The 21,080-nt window shown below is 41.2% G+C and overlaps 1 protein-coding gene across 1 annotated transcript in view; it reads left to right on the plus strand.

Moving 5' to 3' along the window:
* LOC126355470 (uncharacterized) overlaps nt 1–20,736 on the plus strand; it is a 449,786-nt gene extending 429,050 nt beyond the window's left edge. The window contains exon 6 of the mRNA XM_050005788.1: nt 19,588–20,736. Coding sequence (XP_049861745.1) covers nt 19,588–19,777 — 190 coding nt within the window. The 3' untranslated portion in view covers nt 19,778–20,736. The remainder of the gene's footprint in view (nt 1–19,587) is intronic.
* Nucleotides 20,737–21,080: the final 344 nt, after the last annotated feature.

Consider the following 21,080-nt stretch of genomic DNA (forward strand, 5'->3'; position numbering starts at 1 on the left):
ATGCAAAATATACTATCGATATGATAGAAATTCCGAAACGTCGTCAGCACACTCCCCAAAGGCAAGCCTGATTAGTACCAGTCCTTTGGATGGTGATTTCGCTTTAGCCATAATATTGTCCTCTAACTTTTAGCACATTTAATGGATTCAGCAGTTTCTTTAGGTCCACTGTCCAACGATGACTCATTCTACACAAACATCAACATGACAGCCCTTAATTGTGACGTTCTGCTTCGAAGTGTCTGTAACTACGATAAGCGCTAAAACTTTGTGGGGTCAGTATGCATGCAGATACATCGTCTGTTCCACAAATAGGAGGGCGAAACACATGTGGTGTATTACTCCAGTCCAGCTGTAACCTACCGTATGAGTAGAATTCACTGTTTAAAAACACCTTAACATTTGGTAGTTTACATTTGTCGAATATAATCGAATCTTCCTTCAAACTGTGCCAATATAATGATCCAAAATACTTCTACCTAAAAACTTTGCCTGAACTGACGTAGACCGCCATGAGATAGTTGGAAGAGCTGGATATTCACACAGAGCAAAGAAATTCAGTACCAGCAGGAATCTTAAGCGCCCTTCGTCCAGTACTGAAACATGCTGCATCTTCCAGATGTACTATATTGTCTTCAGGGTTAAATTCCCCCTGAACTTAAGAGTTATTACCTGTCACACATCTCACAAAAATCAGTGTTTCGATTGCATAGTGACTCATGACATTTCTTCAAAACATCCCATAAGCATCTTAAGTGGTGGGCACACATCCATGAACCATACTACATTCTGCAGACAATTCACGTCAGAAGTAGAAACGGAAACTTATGTTTTGAGGGTTGTTATGACGCCCAAATTGTGCATATGGTCAATTTCGATGACATTCACTTCATACTTTGTTTCTTGAAAAAAGAAATGCGAATGCTTTGCGCGTGAGTTGCAGAGTTTGTGCAGGGTCTCCATCCTTCTTTAAACATCGCCGTCCCACAGAAAGGAAACTGTTGCTTGAATCTGCCGACCGTTGTGGCCGAGGAGTACTAGGCGCTTCAGTCTGGAACCACGCGACAGCTACGGTCACAGGTTCGAATCCTGCCTCGGGCATGGATGTGTGTGATGTCTTAGGTTAGTTAGGTTTAAGTACACTCCTGGAAATGGAAAAAAGAATACATTGACACCGGTGTGTCAGACCCACCATACTTGCTCCGGACACTGCGAGAGGGCTGTACAAGCAATGATCACACGCACGGCACAGCGGACACACCAGGAACCGCGGTGTTGGCCGTCGAATGGCGCTAGCTGCGCAGCATTTGTGCACCGCCGCCGTCAGTGTCAGCCAGTTTGCCGTGGCATACGGAGCTCCATCGCAGTCTTTAACACTGGTAGCATGCCGCGACAGCGTGGACGTGAACCGTATGTGCAGCTGACGGACTTTGAGCGAGGGCGTATAGTGGGCATGCGGGAGGCCGGGTGGACGTACCGCCGAATTGCTCAACACGTGGGGCGTGAGGTCTCCACAGAACATCGATGTTGTCGCCAGTGGTCGGCGGAAGGTGCACGTGCCCGTCGACCTGGGACCGGACCGCAGCGACGCACGGATGCACGCCAAGACCGTAGGATCCTACGCAGTGCCGTAGGGGACCGCACCGCCACTTCCCAGCAAATTAGGGACACTGTTGCTCCTGGGGTATCGGCGAGGACCATTCGCAACCGTCTCCATGAAGCTGATCTACGGTCCCGCACACCGTTAGGCCGTCTTCCGCTCACGTCCCAACATCGTGCAGCCCGCCTCCAGTGGTGTCGCGACAGGCGTGAATGGAGGGACGAATGGAGACGTGTCGTCTTCAGCGATGAGAGTCGCTTCTGCCTTGGTGACAATGATGGTCGTATGCGTGTTTGGCGCCGTGCAGGTGAGCGCAACAATCAGGACTGCATACGACCGAGGCACACAGGGCCAACACCAGGCATCATGGTGTGGGGAGCGATCTCCTACACTGGCCGTACACCTCTGGTGATCGTCGAGGGGACACTGAATAGTGCACGGTACATCCAAACCGTCATCGAACCCATCGTTCTAGCATTCCTAGACCGGCAAGGGAACTTGCTGTTCCAACAGGACAATGCACGTCCGCATGTATCCCGTGCCACCCAACGTTCTCTAGAAGGTGTAAGTCAACTACCCTGGCCAGCAAGATCTCCGGATCTGTCCCCCACTGAGCATGTTTGGGACTGGATGAAGCGTCGTCTCACGCGGTCTGCACGTCCAGCACGAACGCTGGTCCAACTGAGGCGCCAGGTGGAAATGGCATGGCAAGCCGTTCCACAGGACTACATCCAGCATCTCTACGATCGTCTCCATGGGAGAATAGCAGCCTGCACTGCTGCGAAAGGTGGATATACACTGTACTAGTGCCGACATTGTGCATGCTCTGTTGCCTGTGTCTATGTGCCTGTGGTTCTGTCAGTGTGATCATGTGATGTATCTGACCCCAGGAATGTGTCAATAAAGTTTCCCCTTCCTGGGACAATGAATTCACGGTGTTCTTATTTCAATTTCCAGGAGTGTAGTTCTACGTTCTAGGAGACTGACGACCTCAGATATTGAGTCCCATAGTGCTCAGAGCCATTTGAAGCCATTTGCTTGAAACTGTCAGTGTACCCTGGTGTTGACTCGAAATTCGTATTTCATCATTACAAAAGGCCATGGGAAATATATTCCTGAAAGATTATTCGTTTCTCATATTGAACTGAGACTTTTATATCGAACAATGTCATTGTACGCTTTCATTTCTATCGTACTAAGATATTTGTAAACGACCAGTGCAGTTGTGGCTCGTAAGTATGCATTCTAGGTGTTCACAATTTTTTATGTTCAGATAAATATGAAAGTGTGAAATTTATAGAATCTGCATTATAACAGTTATGCTTATCAGCATATTTATACAATTTCACACGCCATCAGTAATATTAATAACAGTAATGAAAAAATAGCAGTACTTAATAATAGTAATATTCATAACTTGTCTGAAAAAATAAGAATTGGTTTTGTGGAATCTTGTTGCAGTGTACGTAATTAAGTACTGTTTATGTCACGCACGAAATAATATTTACGCTTTCACTACTCTCGATTTCGCATTTTTGTGCAAGTTGAAGTTTTTGTGCTTTTTTAATTTTTTTGGACAAATGTACAAGATCCCTAATACACGTTAACAGATTAACTTCCAGACTGAAAATCAGACATCCTTACTTTGCGACCCATACAACAACTTACTCTAATTACACGCTCCTTTGTCAAATGTCCGCTTGTAGTCATGCTTATTTGGTTTCGTCACTTTCAAAGACAACGGATCTGGCCTGAGAGACCCTAGTTCCTCTGCAGCTAACTTTTCCTGGTAATTTTCTTTATTGTTTCCAGAATGATATATTCACTCTGCTGCTGAGTGTGCGCTGATATGGAACTTCCTGGCAGATTAAAACTGTGTGCCCGACCGAGATTCGAACTCGGGACCTTTGCCTTTCACGGGCAAGTACTCTACCGAAACTTCCTGGCAGATTAAAACTGTGTGCCCGACTGAGACTCGAACTCGGGACCTTCGCCTTTCGCGGGCAAGTGCTGTACCATCTTTTTTTTATTCTTTTTTTTTAAATCTCATTTTGTTCGCATGTGTTCGTTGCATCTGCTCGAGGCGGACGTCGTAAGACATCCATTTATATTCGTTGTTGATCGATTGACTTAGTTTATTTATTACACAGGGCGCGTAACCCTCTGACAGAACACGCTGAGCTACCGTGCCGGCTGACCATCTGAGCTACCGAAGCACGACTCATGCCCGGTACCCACAGCTTTACTTCTGCCAGTATCCGTCACCTACCTTCCAAACTTTACAGAAGCTCTCCTGCGAAACTTGCAGAACTAGCACTCCTGAAAGAAAGGATATTGCGGAGACAGGGCTTAGCCACAGCCTGGGGGATGTTTCCAGAATGAGATTTTCACTCTGCAGCGGAGTGTGCGCTGATATGAAACTTCCTGGCAGATTAAAACTGTGTGCCCGACCGAGACTCGAACTCGGGACCTTTGCATTTCGCGGGCAAGTGCTCTACCATCTGAGCTACCGAAGCACGACTCACGCCCGGTACTCACAGCTTTACTTCTGCCAGTATCTCGACTCCTACCTTCCAAACTTTACAGAAGCTCTCCTGCGAACCTTGCAGAACTAGCACTCCTGAACGAAAGGATATTGCGGATACATGACTTAGCCACAGCCTGGGGGATGTTTCCAGAATGAGATTTTCACTCTACAGCGGAGTGTGCGCTGATATGAAACTTCCTGGCAGATTAAAACTGTGTGCCCGACCGAGACTCGAACACGGGACCTTTGCCTTTCGCGGGCAAGTGCTCTACCATCTGAGCTACTGAAGCACGACTAAGGCCACTAGTCACAGCTTTACTTCTGCCAGTATCCGTCTCCTACCTTCCAAACTTTACAGAAGCTCTTCTGCGAACCTTGCAAAACTAGCACTCCTGAAAGAAAGGATATTTCGGAGACATGGCTTAGCCACAGCATGGGGGATGTTTCTGTAAAGTGTGGAAGGTAGGAGACGAGATACTGGCAGAAGTAAAGCTGTGAGGACCGGGCATGAGTCGTGCTTCGGTAGCTCAGATGTCAGAGCACTTCTCCGCGAAAGGCAAAGATCCCGAGTTCGAGTCTCGGTTGGGCACACATTATTAATCTGCGAGGAAGTTTCTTACCTGTTGGCACTTAAAACGGATTAAGCAGAGTTCATGTTGACACTCCACAGGAAATCCGATTCCTGCACAGTAAAAAATCAATCCCAAACACAAACTGCCGTTTGTGGAAATGAATACAGACATACATACATTAATACTTGTCCCACAGTATGAATACGACATCCATAATGATGTGGAATGTGTCATTTTAACATAAGTATTCTTTACATAAAACAATAATATTTTTTTTACATTTAGTACTTCATATCTAAAAATTAATCAATTGAGTAGAAGGAGTTGTCATTCAGAGATTCTTTTAATTTGTTTTTAAATGTTTTTTGGCTATCCGTTAGACTTTTAATGCTGTTTGGCATATGACCAAAGATTTTTGTGCAGCATAGTTCATCCCTTTGTGTGGCAAAGTCAGCTTTAACCCAGAATACTGGGGATCATCCTTCCTTCTAGTGTTGTAGCTACGCACTTCGCTATTATTTTTGCTTTGCTAAGGGTTATTAATAACAAATTTCCTAAGTGTATATATGTATTGCGAAGGTACTGTGAATATCCCCAGTTCCTTAAATAAATGTCTGCAAGGCGATTTTGGGTGGGCTCCAAGTATTATTCTGATTACAGTCTTTTGTGCAATGAAAACTTCTTTTCTTAATGATGACTTACCCCAAAATGTGATGCCATGTGAAATCAGTGATTGAAAATAGGAATTCAGGCTAATTTACTGATATGTCCACCACCAAAATTTGCAAATACCCTAATAGCATAAGTAGCAGAACCTAACAGTTTCAGCAGATCATCAATGTGTTTCTTCAAATTCAATTTCTCATCAGTGCACACACCCAGATATTTTGAATATTCTGCCTTAGCAACAGATTTGTGTTCATAGTCTGTATTTATCAATGGTGTTATCCCACATACTGTACAGAGTTGTATGTACTCTGTTTTCTCAATATTTAGTGAGAGTCCATTTGCAGAGAATCACTTAATAATTTTCTGAAAGACGTTGTTTACAATTTCCTCAGCTGATTCTTGTTTGTTGGGTGTGATTACTGTACTTCTTTCATCAGCAAAAAGAACTAGCTTTGCATCTTCGTGAATATACAGTGGCAAGTCATAAATATATATTAAAACAATAAGGATCCCAAGACTGAACCCTGTGACATATCATTCTTGATAACTCCCCAGTTAGAGAATTCTCATGCTTTTAGCAGACTAAGTGTTAATTTCAACCTTCTGCGTCCTTTCGCTTAAATATGAATTAAACCATCTGTGCACTGTCCCACTCATACCACAAAACTTAAGCTTATCTAAAAGAATTTCGTGTTTCACACAATCAAAAGCCTTTGAGAAATCACAAAATATCCCAGTGGGTGATGTTCGATTATTCAGTGCATTTAATATTTGATTAATGAAAGAATATAATGCATCTTCTGTTGAAACCCCTTTCTGAAAACCGAACTGACATTTTGTTAGTACTTCATTTTTACAAATATGTGATGCTACTCTTGAATACATTACTTTTTCAAGAATTTGGCTAAAGTTGTCAGAAGTGAGTTTGGGCAGTGGCTGTTAGCATGTGACCTATTCCCTTTTTATGCAATGGTTTAACAATTGCGTATATCAGTCAGTTGGGAAAAATGCCCTGTTTCAGTGAGGTACTACATATGTGGCTTAGAATCCTTCTTAACTGTTGGGAACAAGGTTTTAGTACTCTGTGAGAAATGCCATCAACTCCATGTGAGCTTTTACTTTAGAGTGAATTTATTATTTTCCTAATTTTAGTAAAAGAGGCGGGTTGAATTTCAATTCTATAAAATTGCTTATGTATTGCCTCTTCGATATACTGCCATGCATTTTCTAATGAATAGCTGGATCCCATTTTCTCTACTAAAACCCAGTGAATATCAGACAAACCAGGGTGACAGCTTTATGTGAATGTTCATATATATGTACAATGTGTGATTACAGTACAGATAAACCTGACCCACCATTAGATCAACAGGTGTCAGAAGTATGAAAAAATGCAATACCAGAGTAAGATTTTCATTCTGCAGCGGAGTGTGCGCTGATATCTTGCAGTTTCATATCAGCGCACACTCCGCTGCAGAGTGAAAATCTCATTCTGGAAACATCCCCCAGGCTGTGGCTAAGCGCTGTCTTCGCAATATCCTTTCTTTCAGGAGTGCTAGTTCTGCCAGGTTCGCAGGAGAGCTTCTGTAATGTTTGGAGGGTAGGAGACGAGATACTGGCAGAAGTAAAGCTGTTCGTACCGGGCGTGAGTCGTGCTTCGGTAGCTCAGATGGTAGAGCACTTGCCCGCGAAAGGCAAAGGTCCCCTAGTTCAAGTTCGGTCGGGCACACAGTTTTAATCTGCCAGGAAGTTTCATATCAGCGCACACTCCGCTGCCGGGTGAAAATCTCATTCTGGAAACATCCCCAGGCTGTGGCTAAGCGCTGTCTCCGCAATATCCTTTCTTTCAGGAGTGCTAGTTCTGCCAGGTTCGCAGGAGAGCTTCTGTAATGTTTGGAGGGTAGGAGACCAGATACTGGCAGAAGTAAAGCTGTTAGTACCGGGCGTGAGTCGTGCTTCGGTAGCTCAGTTGGTAGAGCACTTGCCCGCGAAAGGCAAAGATCCCCTAGTTCAAGTCTCGGTCGGGCACACAGTTTTAATCTGCCAGGAAGTTTCATATCAGCGCACACTCCGCTGCAGGGTGAAAATCTCATTCTGGAAACATCCCCCAGGCTGTGGCTAAGCCCTGTCTCCGCAATATCCTTTCTTTCAGGAGTGCTAGTTCTGCAAGGTTCGCAGGAGAGCTTCTGTAAAGTTTGGAAGGTAGGAGACGATATACTGGCAGAAGTAGAGATGTGAGTACCGGGCGTCAGTCGTGCTTCGGTAGCTCAGATGGTAGAGCAGTTGCCCTCGAAATGCAAAGGTCCCGAGTTCGAGTCTCGGTCGGGCACACAGTTTTAATCTGCCAGGAAGTTTCAAGAAATGGAATAGTTTCACAACCGACAATGATGTGCTTTATGCTTCTCTGTTAGAAATAAAACATACACATGTACCTGTTTTTGGCAATTCAACTACTAAGGGCGTGAAATAAAGTCAGACTGATTCACTGACTCATCATAGCCCAGCCCAAACCATTGAGGATAAAAACTAGAGGTTTGGAGAGGGTGTGGGACTTATGGTGAGGCATCGTTTAGAAAGGGATTGTCCGAAATTCCACTCCTAAGAGTGTGAACAGATTTTCGAAAGTACGTCCCTATTAAGGGAATTTTGAAGCTAAACCTATGGAAACTAGTGTTTGATTTCTCAGTCATGAAATAAAAAACATGAGTTTCAGCATTTTTGGAAATTCAATCACGAAGGGGGTGAAAGAGTGGGTGACAATTTCTTTGAAAATAAATTGTTACTACGAACTAGTAAAGGATTTTTAAGGCTGCATCTATGAGAACTAGTACTTGACTCCTTGGTTAGAAATTAAAAGAAATACGTGAGTCATTCTTTCTGGAAATTCAGCCCTTAAGGAATTTGCAATAGGGAATGAAAATTTTTAGGAAAATATTTCGTTACATTAAAATAATGTAAAGCTAAATTTATGAGCATTGGTATTTCACATCTCGGTTAGATACAAAAAAATATTTGTTAGGAGCTGAAAGTTGCTATTGAAATAACTCGACAAGAACGCGAAAGGCATGATTAACATAAGCTTTGGACTTCCGCTACCAGAATCGCTTTTTGATCAGAAGTACATTCGGAAAAGACCTTGCTTGTATGGCTTTTAATTAGCGTGAAACGCTTTGAAGGTGTTGCAATTTATGAACAACATAAAAATTCGAGTAAATAAAAACAAAACAAAAAATATCTCTGCAGGCCATACGACTACGCGACCGAAACAGTGGGTGCTAAGCTAGTTCTACTATGTAGTGAGTGAGTTGGCATATCTGAGGGAGGTGCCGCCTGGCGGTATTTGTGCCAAGCAAACCAGGTACAAGTCTGCTGCAGACTCTTACCATCTGATGGCATTAACGTAAGCTTGTAGTTGAGTTGTAAAGGCTAGTTTTTCACACCGTGAACCGTACACTTGTCAAATTGGTAGTCATTTGGACACTGTGGCAATTACGTCACGCCAGTTGTGAATGTGCAAAAGCTCCTTAAATCTTGGACTACGGAAGGTGTGCTCGCGACCCTGATGCCAAGTTTCACCGAGTCTAGAGGAGCAATGTACTACAGCGTGGTAGGTTTAGTGCCCTGTATTTGAGATTGCCGCATCTACAATAGGTTTAAAAGAATTCAAAGGAAAACAACCAATAAATCCGCAAGGTATCAAAAGTTATGGTGTTCATGTGCTCTTACACGCTAACCGCCATGCTCCAGAGTTATCTCACTGTGCTTTAGCTGTAAAGTGATGTACTGACAACAGTGTGATGCACACTTAGACATCACGCCCCTATTCCTTCAAGTTGAGGCGTCTATCTCTTCATCACAAAATCAACTGAGTTTTATTCCTGTTCTTGAATATTAATCTCAACGAAGTGTAATGTCCGGACAGTCACTGGAAGATACATGGGGTTCTACGGAGACAACGATCTTATATTCTGGGCCTAGTATAGGGTTGAACCTGCAAGTACTATAAAACAGCTGGTCAGTCAAGCATGAATTCATTGCAGTATTACACTTGGCTCACATTACGCTTACTGGTAATATGTCCACAAGTTCTGTGACTCATAAAATGTATTGGATTACTTCTATAAAACCTTATTCCTTGAGAAAACATGTAGTGACCCTACTGAAGCGTTCTTGGTAAAGTATATTGTCTGCTCTGCTTTTGTATATCTCTGTTTTAAATGTGCTGACATTTGTGCATAAATCAAAAATTTTTACAAATAGTTTTAGAAACGCATTTTGATCGTCAGTATCGAATTAGCCAGGGTATATTTCCAAAACTTCAGCACTTACTAGATATAATTTATTTTTCGTTTCTGTAATTTTTCGAATATTGCTATACGTTGCAAGACTGATCAGTGCGATACTCCAGTCCCTGGTGCTCAGATCAATTAGTGGGAGGTAATTCGCATTTAATATCATGAGTAACTTGGAAGTAGATATCGTCGGAGTATGAAGCAACTTAAATCACTTAATAAAAGCAAGTATTACAGTCCAGGCAATACACCAGTTAGGTTCTTTTCAGAGTGTGCTGATGCCGTAGCTCCATACTTAACAATTATATACAACCATTCACTCGACAAAAGATCTGTGCCCAGAGACTGGAAAGTAGTACAGGTCACATCAATATTCAAGAAAGGCAATAGGAGTAATCTACTCAATTAAAACTTGTATCATTAACGTCAACATGCAGCAGTATTTTGAAACATATATTGTATTAGAGAATGGTGTGATGTGACACAGTCAACATGGAGTTAGAAAAAATCATTGTTGTGAAACACAAGCAGCTGTTTACTCATATGAAATAGTGATTTCAAATTGATTCCGTATTTCTAGATTTCCAGAAGGCATTTGACACCATAACATACAAGCAGCTTGTAATTAAATTGCGTGCTTATGGAATATCGTCTCAGTAATGCGACTGGATTCACGATTTCCCGTCAGAGATGTGACAGTTCATAGTAATTGATGGAAAGGTTTCGAGTAAAACAGAAGTGATTTCTGGCATTCACCAAGGTAGTATTATAGGCCTACTGTTGTTCCTCATCTATATAAACAATTTAGGAGACAGTTTGAGCAGCCACCTTAGGATGTTTGCAGATTATTCTGACGTTTATCGTCTAGTAAAACCATCAAAAGATCAAAACAAATTGCAAGAAGATTTAGAAAAGATATCTGTATGATGCTAAAATTTGCAGTTGACCCTTAATAATGGAAAATGTGAGATCATCCACACGAGCCCTAATCCCGTAAACTACAGTTTCACTATAAACCAATTTAACATGAAGGCCGTAAATTCAACTAAATGCCTAGGAATTACAATTACGAACAACTTTAATTGGAAAGAATACATAGGAAATGTTGTGTGGAAGGTGAACCAAAGATTGAGAGAGACTGCTAATACTACAATTGTCCATTCTCTCTTGCAGTACTGCTGTGTGGTGTGTGGTCCTTACCAGATAAGATTAATGGAGTACATCGAGGAAGCCCAAAGAAGAACGCACGTTTTGTATTGTCGATAACCAGGACAGAGACTGTCATGGACATGATACAGTATTTGAGTGTACATTATTAAAACAAAGGCTTTTGTCGTTGCAGAGGCATCTTATCACGAAATTTCAGTCACTAACATTCTCCTCCGAATGCGAAAATATTTTGTTGACACCGACCTATACAGGAAGAAACGATCGTCGTAACAAAACAACGGAAATCAGAGTTCGCACGGAACGATGCAAATCAGCGCTTTTTCCACCCTCTGTTCGAAAGTGGAATAATAGAGGATTATTCGTGGAGTAACAGTGAATTATTGCGAAGGTGATTCGATGAACCCTCTTCCAGACGCTTAAGTGTGATTTGCTGAGTATCCATGTAGATTCAGATGCAGATCATTCTTTCAAAGCGAAAGTCTGCATCACAACCACATATCAACGAATACACTAATGTATATGCAGTTTGTCTTTATGCGCTAAAGTAATGGCACAACTCTACTGGCGGATGTAAATCACCATATGAGTCGAAGTAGTGCACATTATTCCTGTACTTCTTAACATACTCAAACCACTTAGTCTGGTAACATCTAGGTTCCCAACACCACATTCTCTACATTTCAGCATTGTCTTTGGAAATGTATTCCTCATAAACAGTCCACATAATCTTGAGATGCGGAATTTTTTTACTAATTGAAACGGATCTGTATTTGTAAGTTGTTTCTGAGATGACATGGCTATCAGCTTTCTTCTTTTTTTCTTATCGGCAGTCCAAGTCCTTTCCTGTATATTTTTAAATGGAGTCCTTTCCCAATAGTGATAGATCCCGCATGCTTGTGAAGTCTTTCTGCTTCCTACAATTGTTGTTCTGTACTCTATGCATTCTTCATCATCTGCCATATGACCACAGCGTCTCTGCCCAAAGAAGTGATGACTGATAACGCAGCAAAGCGTGGAATTAAAAACAGGATAACTCCACCTGATGCCTTAGGTGTTGGTAGAACTCTAGATATTTTAACCCGTCTTCTTGTTCTTCTTATTCGTTTCTGCTTCAGAACACTTTTAGCCACTGACAACTATGACAAACATCTTACAAGGTTCTTCTTCTGGTCTTGTAGAGGATGACAAGAGGCTTTCATAATTGTTTGAAATTTATCCCAGCACCCAACTGACGTTTGGCATGCATTGCTTTATCAAGTATGAACGCTGCAATATGCACTATATCTATTCATCCAAATAATTGCTTGGTTTTTTTCGCCTGACTTCAACCTGTGACATGACGTTCTGATAAAGTTCTTTTTGCGGAGTGCTCTAAATCATGTTCCTTACTCACCTCATCTAGCAGGTTAATGCCCTTACCATCGTGTGCCAGATGCTTTTGCAACTTTTACCAGTTCCACAATAATGATACCCTGGTATGTGTATTTCAGTTGGAGAACTATGGAGTACACTACCTTTAGCATGCATGATATGCATCCTATGATCTGCATTATGATACTGCATGTTTAGAGTGTTTGTGCACAATTTTTATACACGATGTCTTTAGCATACATTTAATTCTTGTGCTTTAACGGAAATCCAAGCCCTTTCACTAAAGCCTTGCTCCCTCAATGCCTTGTGACTTGCTCTATGAAAACACGTTGGCTTTATAGCTTCTCTGTAATTTCTCGGTTTAGAAATCACCACAAACTTCTTCACCTTCGCCAAACTGTAACATATAAGTTCTTGAATTTCTTCATTGCACTTTGGATGCTGTAAATATCTCTGTAGGTAAGTGTTCTCAAATGCTGTCTTGTATACTGAAATACGCACTGCATCACCTACATTAAATTTATGCCTGTATGGATCCATCTTCTTAATGCCATTGTATACTGTATTTAAAAGCTCATTATCATAGGCATCAATAAAGCTTATTTTTATAGTGTCATGTCAAGAGATGTTATAAAGTGCAATTACATGTGGGAGAATCTTGATCCATTGATATATTCCTCAAAGATTGAACTGAACCCACATATGGTTTTTTTTATTGTTTTACTATGACACTCCACAATTTTCGCCTTCATGTGAAACAGTGTAGAGTAGTGGTGTATTCTGAACAAATCTATTATTACCTTGGAACACCAGTTGTAGAATCAGCCCCCATAATTGGTTTGAAGGTTGTCTGGGTAGCGATTCATTCCAGTCCACAGCGATTGTTCAAAGGCATCTGCAACTTAAGTCATCGCCTTCACAGGTATGGCACATATGAATTTGGAATATGTATGTATAACCATTAAAATCTAGTTAAAACCTTTATTTCCTCGTGATATTGCCCCATATCCATGAGATCCCCTGCCATAAGTTATCCACCATGTATAATAACATGTCTTTGTGTGAATTTTTTTCCACTGGTTTATGGAACTCTTGCATGACGGTCTCTTTAAGTATTACATAACTCATATTTTTCAAAGTCCTGAAAAGACTTATATGATTTCGTTATGTGAGCGGTATTTCCTGCACTAGACAACGCGGTGAACAGCCATAGATGTTCTGAGATTTCGTTAGGATCGTTGTAGTCTATGTGCTCCATCAGTCGATTGTTCATTCTCCTATGTGTAACGTCAGTGCTTTTACCCACCGCATGTACAGCTTCTAATGCAGGTCCAAAAATAATATCCAGATGTTTCTTGCCATTCAAGCCTTTTATTTGTTCACCTTGGATGTTGTTTAGCCTACGTGCACTAGTCACACATAATACTTCAGTATACACTCGTATATCTTATGGGAAATATATGCTACAGTTCGTATTTCCATTAAACCAGGCGTTTGCTAAAACTCCTTCTCTCCAAAGTGTATTAAATGCCAGATTAAATGTATAGGATGCTTTCCTAACATATACAGTTTATCCCTAGGGATGACATACATCGTATCTATTTTGCTAGCAAAGTGATGGTTAGCGAAACTACTAATAGTATACCCCTCTTCTTTTCCTTCCTCCTCTTCCTCCTCCTCCTCCTCCTTTTCTTGTTCTCCTCTTCTGCCTACATGACTTGTGTGTTTGACTCATTTAAAACTTTGTTACTGGCCTAAACATCTCTGAGAGAGAATTATCTCGCTCCACCTGTCCTAATTTTAACAATCATAAACTTTGATGAATAGCCTTCTGTGCCTCGATGACTTTGTATTTTGTCGACTCGCTTCTGCATATTAACTTCGAGATTGTGCACAACTTATACATTTTGTTCGGAAAATCTCGTAAAATACTTCTTGGACGTTAGAGGGAAGAGAGTACATAGTATTTTGAATAGGAAATTATATCCGGAATTACACCATTTCCCTTCTGCAGTCCTTTGAAAACATGTTTGCTAGATAGGTGTGCAACAGGGTAGTCGTGTTGGTGGAGGTTACATAGGATTGGCTGGTGTCATTTGACGTTTATCCTTCTAGTCTCATTCACATGTCTGTGAGTGTTAAAGCAACATGGTTGAGAACACACTGATATTATCGTTCTAAATAATGAAGCTCATAGTAGTGGAAGAGTTGCTCGTCGCATTTATCAAGAGTGCCCTCCATAACTTCCGACTCAGTCACATACCATTTTCGCCACAGTTATACTATGGTTTCGGGAAGGCGTACCTTCACCTTCTACAGGCATGACTGTGGTGCTCGAAGCAGATGCTGCACAATGGAACTGAAATGAAGCCATCAATGAGTATACGAGCAATTTCTTTGGCTATTACTGGGTGAAACTGTAAAACAAGTGAGGTACCGGGTCACGCCTAATCAGTTGTAAAATTGGCCACATTCAAATAATTGTAGCGGGGAAATATTACGTTTTCAGACATTGGTTCCAATTCAAAATATTATCTACTCGCTCCTTTCTGTAGGTCCTAGAAGTTTGCAACAGGAATTTCCGAACACCTTGTATATAGGATGGTAACAGCATAGGTACAGATACAGTTATCATTGGTACTTTAATATGTACCCACTTCATGTGTTAGTTGTTTTTTTCTCTCTCTGAATCTGACACTTTTCCCCAAAAAACGTCGTGTAATTTACTACCTAATGTTTTCTTCAAGGTCGCAACTGTGCCGCTAAACAGATTACACCGTGTCAGTATAGACTAACTGTTTTGTGTCCATGTGTCCACACTTCAGTATCTCATCCACAAGAAAATAAACATCAATGGCTTGCTCTTGCCATCTGCACTTGGAGATACTAACCAACCTAAAGACATACTAGTCCTAACAGCTAATGAAGTAAATACTGGTGTAACGGTGTTCAGTACACTGTCCTCAGTCGCCAGTAAAAATATCTGCACTTATACTCCTAACATCCTGTATTTACGAGGGTGAGTCAAATGAAAACATTAAATTTATGATAACAAATCGAAATTTCGCGCCGTTATCCTGTAAGTTGGTAAGCGTGCTACAAACAGCGTGCAGAATAGCCTGTAGGTTGCAGCACAGTGCAGATATGCGCATACCGTCGCAGTATCAGTATAAAGATGGCCACCCCACTCGCTACTTGCACCAGGGAAAAACAGCGTTCCGTTTTCGGTTTTTGCGAAGTGAAGGTGTGAAACCTATTGAAATTTAAGGACGAATGAAGGTTCAGTACGGTGATGCATGTTTGTCACAGCAGCAAGTCTACGAATGGAGTAGGAAGTTGGCAAATGGTGTGACTCAGTGGAAGATGCTCCTCGTCCAGGTCAGGCTCAACGAGTTGTGACTCCATAGAACACTGCAGCCATAGTGAAGGAAAACCGCCGAGTGACACTGAATGACATTGTAGCATGTTTACAGATTAGTCATGGGTCAGCACACCACATTGTACATGATGTGCTCCAGTTTCACGAAGTGTCTGCATGATGGGTGCCACGGCAGCTGACTCCTGAAATGAGAGAACGACGTGTTGATGCTTGGGAAGAACTTCTTCGGCGCTTTGAACGAGAAGTTGATGGCTTCTTTGCAAGAATCGTTACTGGGGACGAAACCTGGGTTCACTTCCAGCACCGCACACGAAGAGAGAGAGCAAGGAATGGCGCCATTACTCATGACCAAAACCAAAGAAGTTCCGAACAGATCCATCAGCAGGGAAGGTGTCATTTTGGAGCATTACATGCCTAGAGGGACCTCTGTCACACACATTATTACACACAGATATCCTAAAAAATCATCTGCGGCCTGGAATAAAATCAAAGCAACGTAGATTGCTGTCAGCACGTGTCTTTTTGGCAACATGACAATGCAAGGCCCCACACTGCCCGTACAACAGTTTCAACAATCACAGATCTGCATTTTGAGTGTCTTCCTCATCCACCATACTCACCAGACATTGCCCCAAGTGATTTCCATATGTTTGGACCACTCAAAGACGCAATGGGAGGAAAAAAATTTCGTTCTGATGAAGAGGTAAGCCATGTGGTGCGGACTACCAAAAGAATTTTTTTCTAAAGGAATTTATGCACTTTGTAAGCGCTGGAAGACTTGCATTGAACGGGAAGAAATTATGTTGAAAAGTGATATAGCTTTGTACCACTTCTGCACAATAAATAATATTTAAAAAGTATTTTAGGTTTTCATTTGACTCACCCTCGTACACTGACGAAAAAAATGGCAGCATCAAAAAGTAATTAATGTAGAGCAATTAAATCTCAGGGCTGAATACGCCTACGTTTCGTATTCTGTGATCAACACTGCAAGATCATAGGTTAACGTAAGCACAAGATAACCCATTGCAAACGTGAAATACTGATTAATAACCCGGGAAACTGCCAGAATGTTGGGTGTAAGCATGCAAAGATGCATGTATTGTGTTGCACAGGAGCTGGATGTCAGTTTGCAGGATCAGATTCCATGTCTGTTGCAGTTGGTCGGTCAATACAAGGACGGTTAATAGCGTTTGTGAATGCCACTGGAGTTGTAGTCCGATGATTTCCCATATGTGCTCGATTGGAGACAGATCTGGTAAGGAGAGCAGGCCAAAGCAACATGTCGACACTCTGTAGAGCACGTTACGTTACAACAGCGGTATGTGGGTGAGCGTTATCCTGTTGGAAAACACCCCCTGTAGTGCTGTACGTGAATGGCACCACAACGGGACGATTCATCAGATTGACATACAAATCTGCAGTCAGGGTGCGTGGAATAACCACGAGAGTGCTCCTGCTGTCATACGAAATCGCACCCCAAATCGTAATTCCAGGTGTAGATCTGGTGTGTCTAGAATGCAGACGTATTGGTTGCAAGCCCTCAACTGGCCTCCTTCTAACACCAACACAAGGCCATCACCGGCACTGAGACAGAACCTGCTTTCATTAGAAAATACAACAGACCTCAACTCTGCCTTCTCCCCCCCCCCCCCTCTTCCCCAATGAGCTCTCGCTTAACACCACTCAAATCGCAAATGGCGGCGGTTTGGAGACAGGGGAATGAACGCTACAGACTGTCTAGTTCAGAGCTATCCTTGAAGTAACCGATTTGTAATAGTTGATTGTGTTACTGTGGTTAGTCGCGTCTTTTTCGCCATACAGGTATTCTTATAACACCGATAGCATTTAAACAAACCTTATCTGCGTCCTCACAGTGGCGTTACTAGGCCACACTCATTCGATTACGGTGCAGTTTGCATAGACGCCATCTTCCACATGTAAAAACCCGTCTACCTACTTTCTTTTATGTTGCATGATACTTTCTTGGTGTTGCGATTTTTTTCTGTCATTGTAAGTCAATGTATGGAGTTTCCTTTTCGTATGTCTAAAACTCGTTCAGTCTCCCCAATCTTCGCATTTACTTTATTGATTAACGCCAGAATGGTTATAATGCTTACTTCCCATGCACTTCTTTCCTCAATGATTACAGGAGGAGACTTTTTATAATTTCTAGTGTTTCTTCAATTTCATGGGCCTTTGATATCATTTTGAGGCATCACCCTATGCTTGCATTTCCGCGGTAGACTTTGTCCCTAGTTGGGTGGAAGTCATTATAATATTTCGCATTCAGAGGAGAAAGTTGGTGATTGAAATTCCTTTAAACAATCTCGCCGCAACGACTGTTACCCCAACTCGTGTATCGTATCTGGACACTGTCTCCTTTTTCGCGATTGTACAAAATGAACTGCCGTTATTTGAAATTTTTCGATGTCCTTCATCAGCCGTATCAGCAAATATCCCTTACCGCACAGCAATACTCCATAAGAGGATAGAAAAGCGTACTGTAGGCAGTCTCCTTAGTAGATCTGTTGCACCTTCTAAGTCTTATGCCAATAAAACCAAGTCTTTTGTTCGTATTCCCCATAATATTTTCTCTGTGTTAATTTCGGTGTAAGTTATTCGTAATTGTCTTTGTCTTACAGATTATCAGCAGTTCTATCACCTTACTCAGTTATTTGTTGAATGTATGCTGCTCTGGATCTTCTTCAAAGTTTTTATCGTCTTTAGCTCTCTCTAGTACCTTCGAAGTTTGATATCATAACACGTATCCTGTGATCCTCACCCTTCTTCTTGTCAGTATTTTCCGCAATTTCTTCTCCCCAGTTTTGCAGAGAACCTCCTCGTTTTTCAACAATGCACCTAATTTTCAACATCCTTCTATATTGCCCCATCTCGAACGCTTCAATCAGTTCTCTTCTTTTCCAGTTTTTCCACAGTCCTTGATTCGCTTCCACGTAATGCTATATTCCAAATGTACATTCAGAAATTTCTTCCTCAAATTAAGGCAAATTTTTGATACTAGAAGACTCCTTCTGGCTGAGAATCCCCTCTTTGCTTGTGCTATTCTGCGTTCTCTGCTCTGCTTCGCTCCATTATAGGTTATTTTGCTTCCAAGATATGATTTCTTCACTTCGTCTACTTCTGATTTAACTTTCCCAGTCTTCTCATTTATGCTACTTTTTTTACTTTCCTCTTTCCCTAGTTGAACGTCATTCCATATTTTGTGCTCAGTAGACCATCCATTCGATTCTTACATCCTCCTTGCTTTCACTTTAGATAGCAACACCATTGGTGAATCTTATCAGTGATATTCTTTGACCCTGGAATTTAATCCCCTGGAATTTAATCCCGCTCCTTAGCCTGTATTTTACTTCCCCCATTGCCTCTTCGATGTTCAGATTGAACAGTATGGGAGAAAAACTGTATCCCTTTCATAGGCTCTTTTTATCTGAGAACTTCGTTCTTGATCTTCCATTTTTAGTTCCTTCGTGGTCTTGTACAATTTGTATATTAAACATATATTACATGTCTTTCCCTAAAACTTAACGCCAATTTTTCTGAGAATTTCGAAGATCTTACCCAATTTTACATTTCGGATTCTTTTCGTAGCTCGAAAAATAACATTGAGATGTCTTGACTTTTTCTTAAATCTCAGGTTTGCATCTCTTATGCCTTTACATTTCATAGAGCTAAAATGACCGTCACCTAAGAGATCCTCAAATTTCTTTTCATTATTCTGTATTTTATTCTTGTCAGATTCTGAACTGTCAACATTTAAATATCAGCAAACTGTAATTCTCTTGCAAATATGCTTTTCACTTGTCACGCCATTCCAGTTTATCATAACTAGCGTACTTTCATCGCTGTAATGAAGGCACGATACTGCTAAAGGAAAAGAACTTTTACTGCCTGTATAATACTAAATACATTCCACACATTTAAAGTATTACGGTTCTCTACAGAGATATTCGAAACCTAATAGCGGACGCTATTTTCTGTTACAGCCGGTACCTAAAAGAAGTATGTCCAAACCGTGGTTACGAGAAGGCCTTAGCAGCGTCGACTTCGGCAGCAGCAGTAACAGAGGTTACGGAGAAGAGCGTCACAGGCGATGCGGATGAAAATGGACACGACGACGCAGAACCGGGCGCTGGCCGCGCCACACCCACCGAGGAACGTCGAGAAGACACGTGACAATCAGAAGGCAGTCCCACTTTTGTCTCTGCGCATGCGCAGTTCTGCTGAACAACTGAAGTTCTAACGACTGGAGCTGTTTAACGCCAAAAGGAAGCCTGCTATACTGATTATTCCAACTGCAGTGGACCATGTCTGTTATGAAGTCATTCCTGTGATTAGGTCTGTTAAGTACTGATATTTTTGTCACTAAACTTGTATGATAATGAAATAATCTGTAGTAAATAGACCTACAGACCTGAGTCTTGACGTCAGTCAGTCCATACTCATGTGTGGCAAATGAACTACAAGTCTATTAATTTCATGTATTTCTTCACAATATTTTCTCAGCTCCATTTTTTAACAAAACTGTGGATGGCCCTTGAATTCAGCATAGATAACATGTTTAATGTGTTTAAGAAATTGTCAGCGACTTTTGAAATAACACAAATTAGCAACTCAGCTCACACCTTCTTACATTTTGTACCAAGTATTATAATATTGTTTGACGTGTATGCTATTATAGTTTATGTAGTGTTTTGACTCTCTAGTCATAGTGGTAGTGACAACAAATGAGTGTTTCTAAATTTCTTCTATGTGCTACTATACGCTAACTAAGTTGACACTTGGCGCAGCAGTTGATGGGAGCGACTGTAAAGGTATTTCCCATTTAAAATCGCTCTCATCAGCCACCATGCTAAGTGTCAACTTTTTGCTTGAATTTTATGATGTTCCTCTCAGCATCCGAATTTTATGTTTCATGCCTGCAGTGCACTGGAATCAGCTTTCAATTTCGATTTTGTAGCTATACCTTAATGACTAGGTTGTCTGCTTTAACTTTGGATGTAAACTGTTGTACAGTAGGTTACACTAAAAAAAATCCATTCTAAAACATAAAAACGTAGATACATTTCGATGTAACTCGTCTGTGAAAAATTGTAGATAAGAAGCACCTGTAATAAATTATTTCTTCTTTCTTACATGTGATGAAGAATTATTCAACAGTTATTAAAAAATAATAATTTATCTCACTGCAGAAATGCGATAACTCATGAAAATAAAAGCAACTTTATGTCAATGCATTCAGTATTATAGGTTGTATAAGAACAAAGGTTCCTTCAGTGTAATCACAAAACAAGGCATGTCTATGAATCAGAACCATATTTCAAGTGATGACAATCAAAAATAATCTGTTAGTGTAATAGGTATTTCTGAAGCATTTTCCTCCTCATAATCAGAACAAAGTCTGTCATTACTGCTATGGATTTGTAAAGACTGCAAATGGAGAAATATAAGTCCACCTTCCCCTTCAAACATTCAAAAA

The sequence above is a fragment of the Schistocerca gregaria genome, chromosome 3, assembly GCF_023897955.1.
Source record: "Schistocerca gregaria isolate iqSchGreg1 chromosome 3, iqSchGreg1.2, whole genome shotgun sequence".
NCBI classification, from domain to species: Eukaryota; Metazoa; Arthropoda; class Insecta; order Orthoptera; family Acrididae; genus Schistocerca; species Schistocerca gregaria.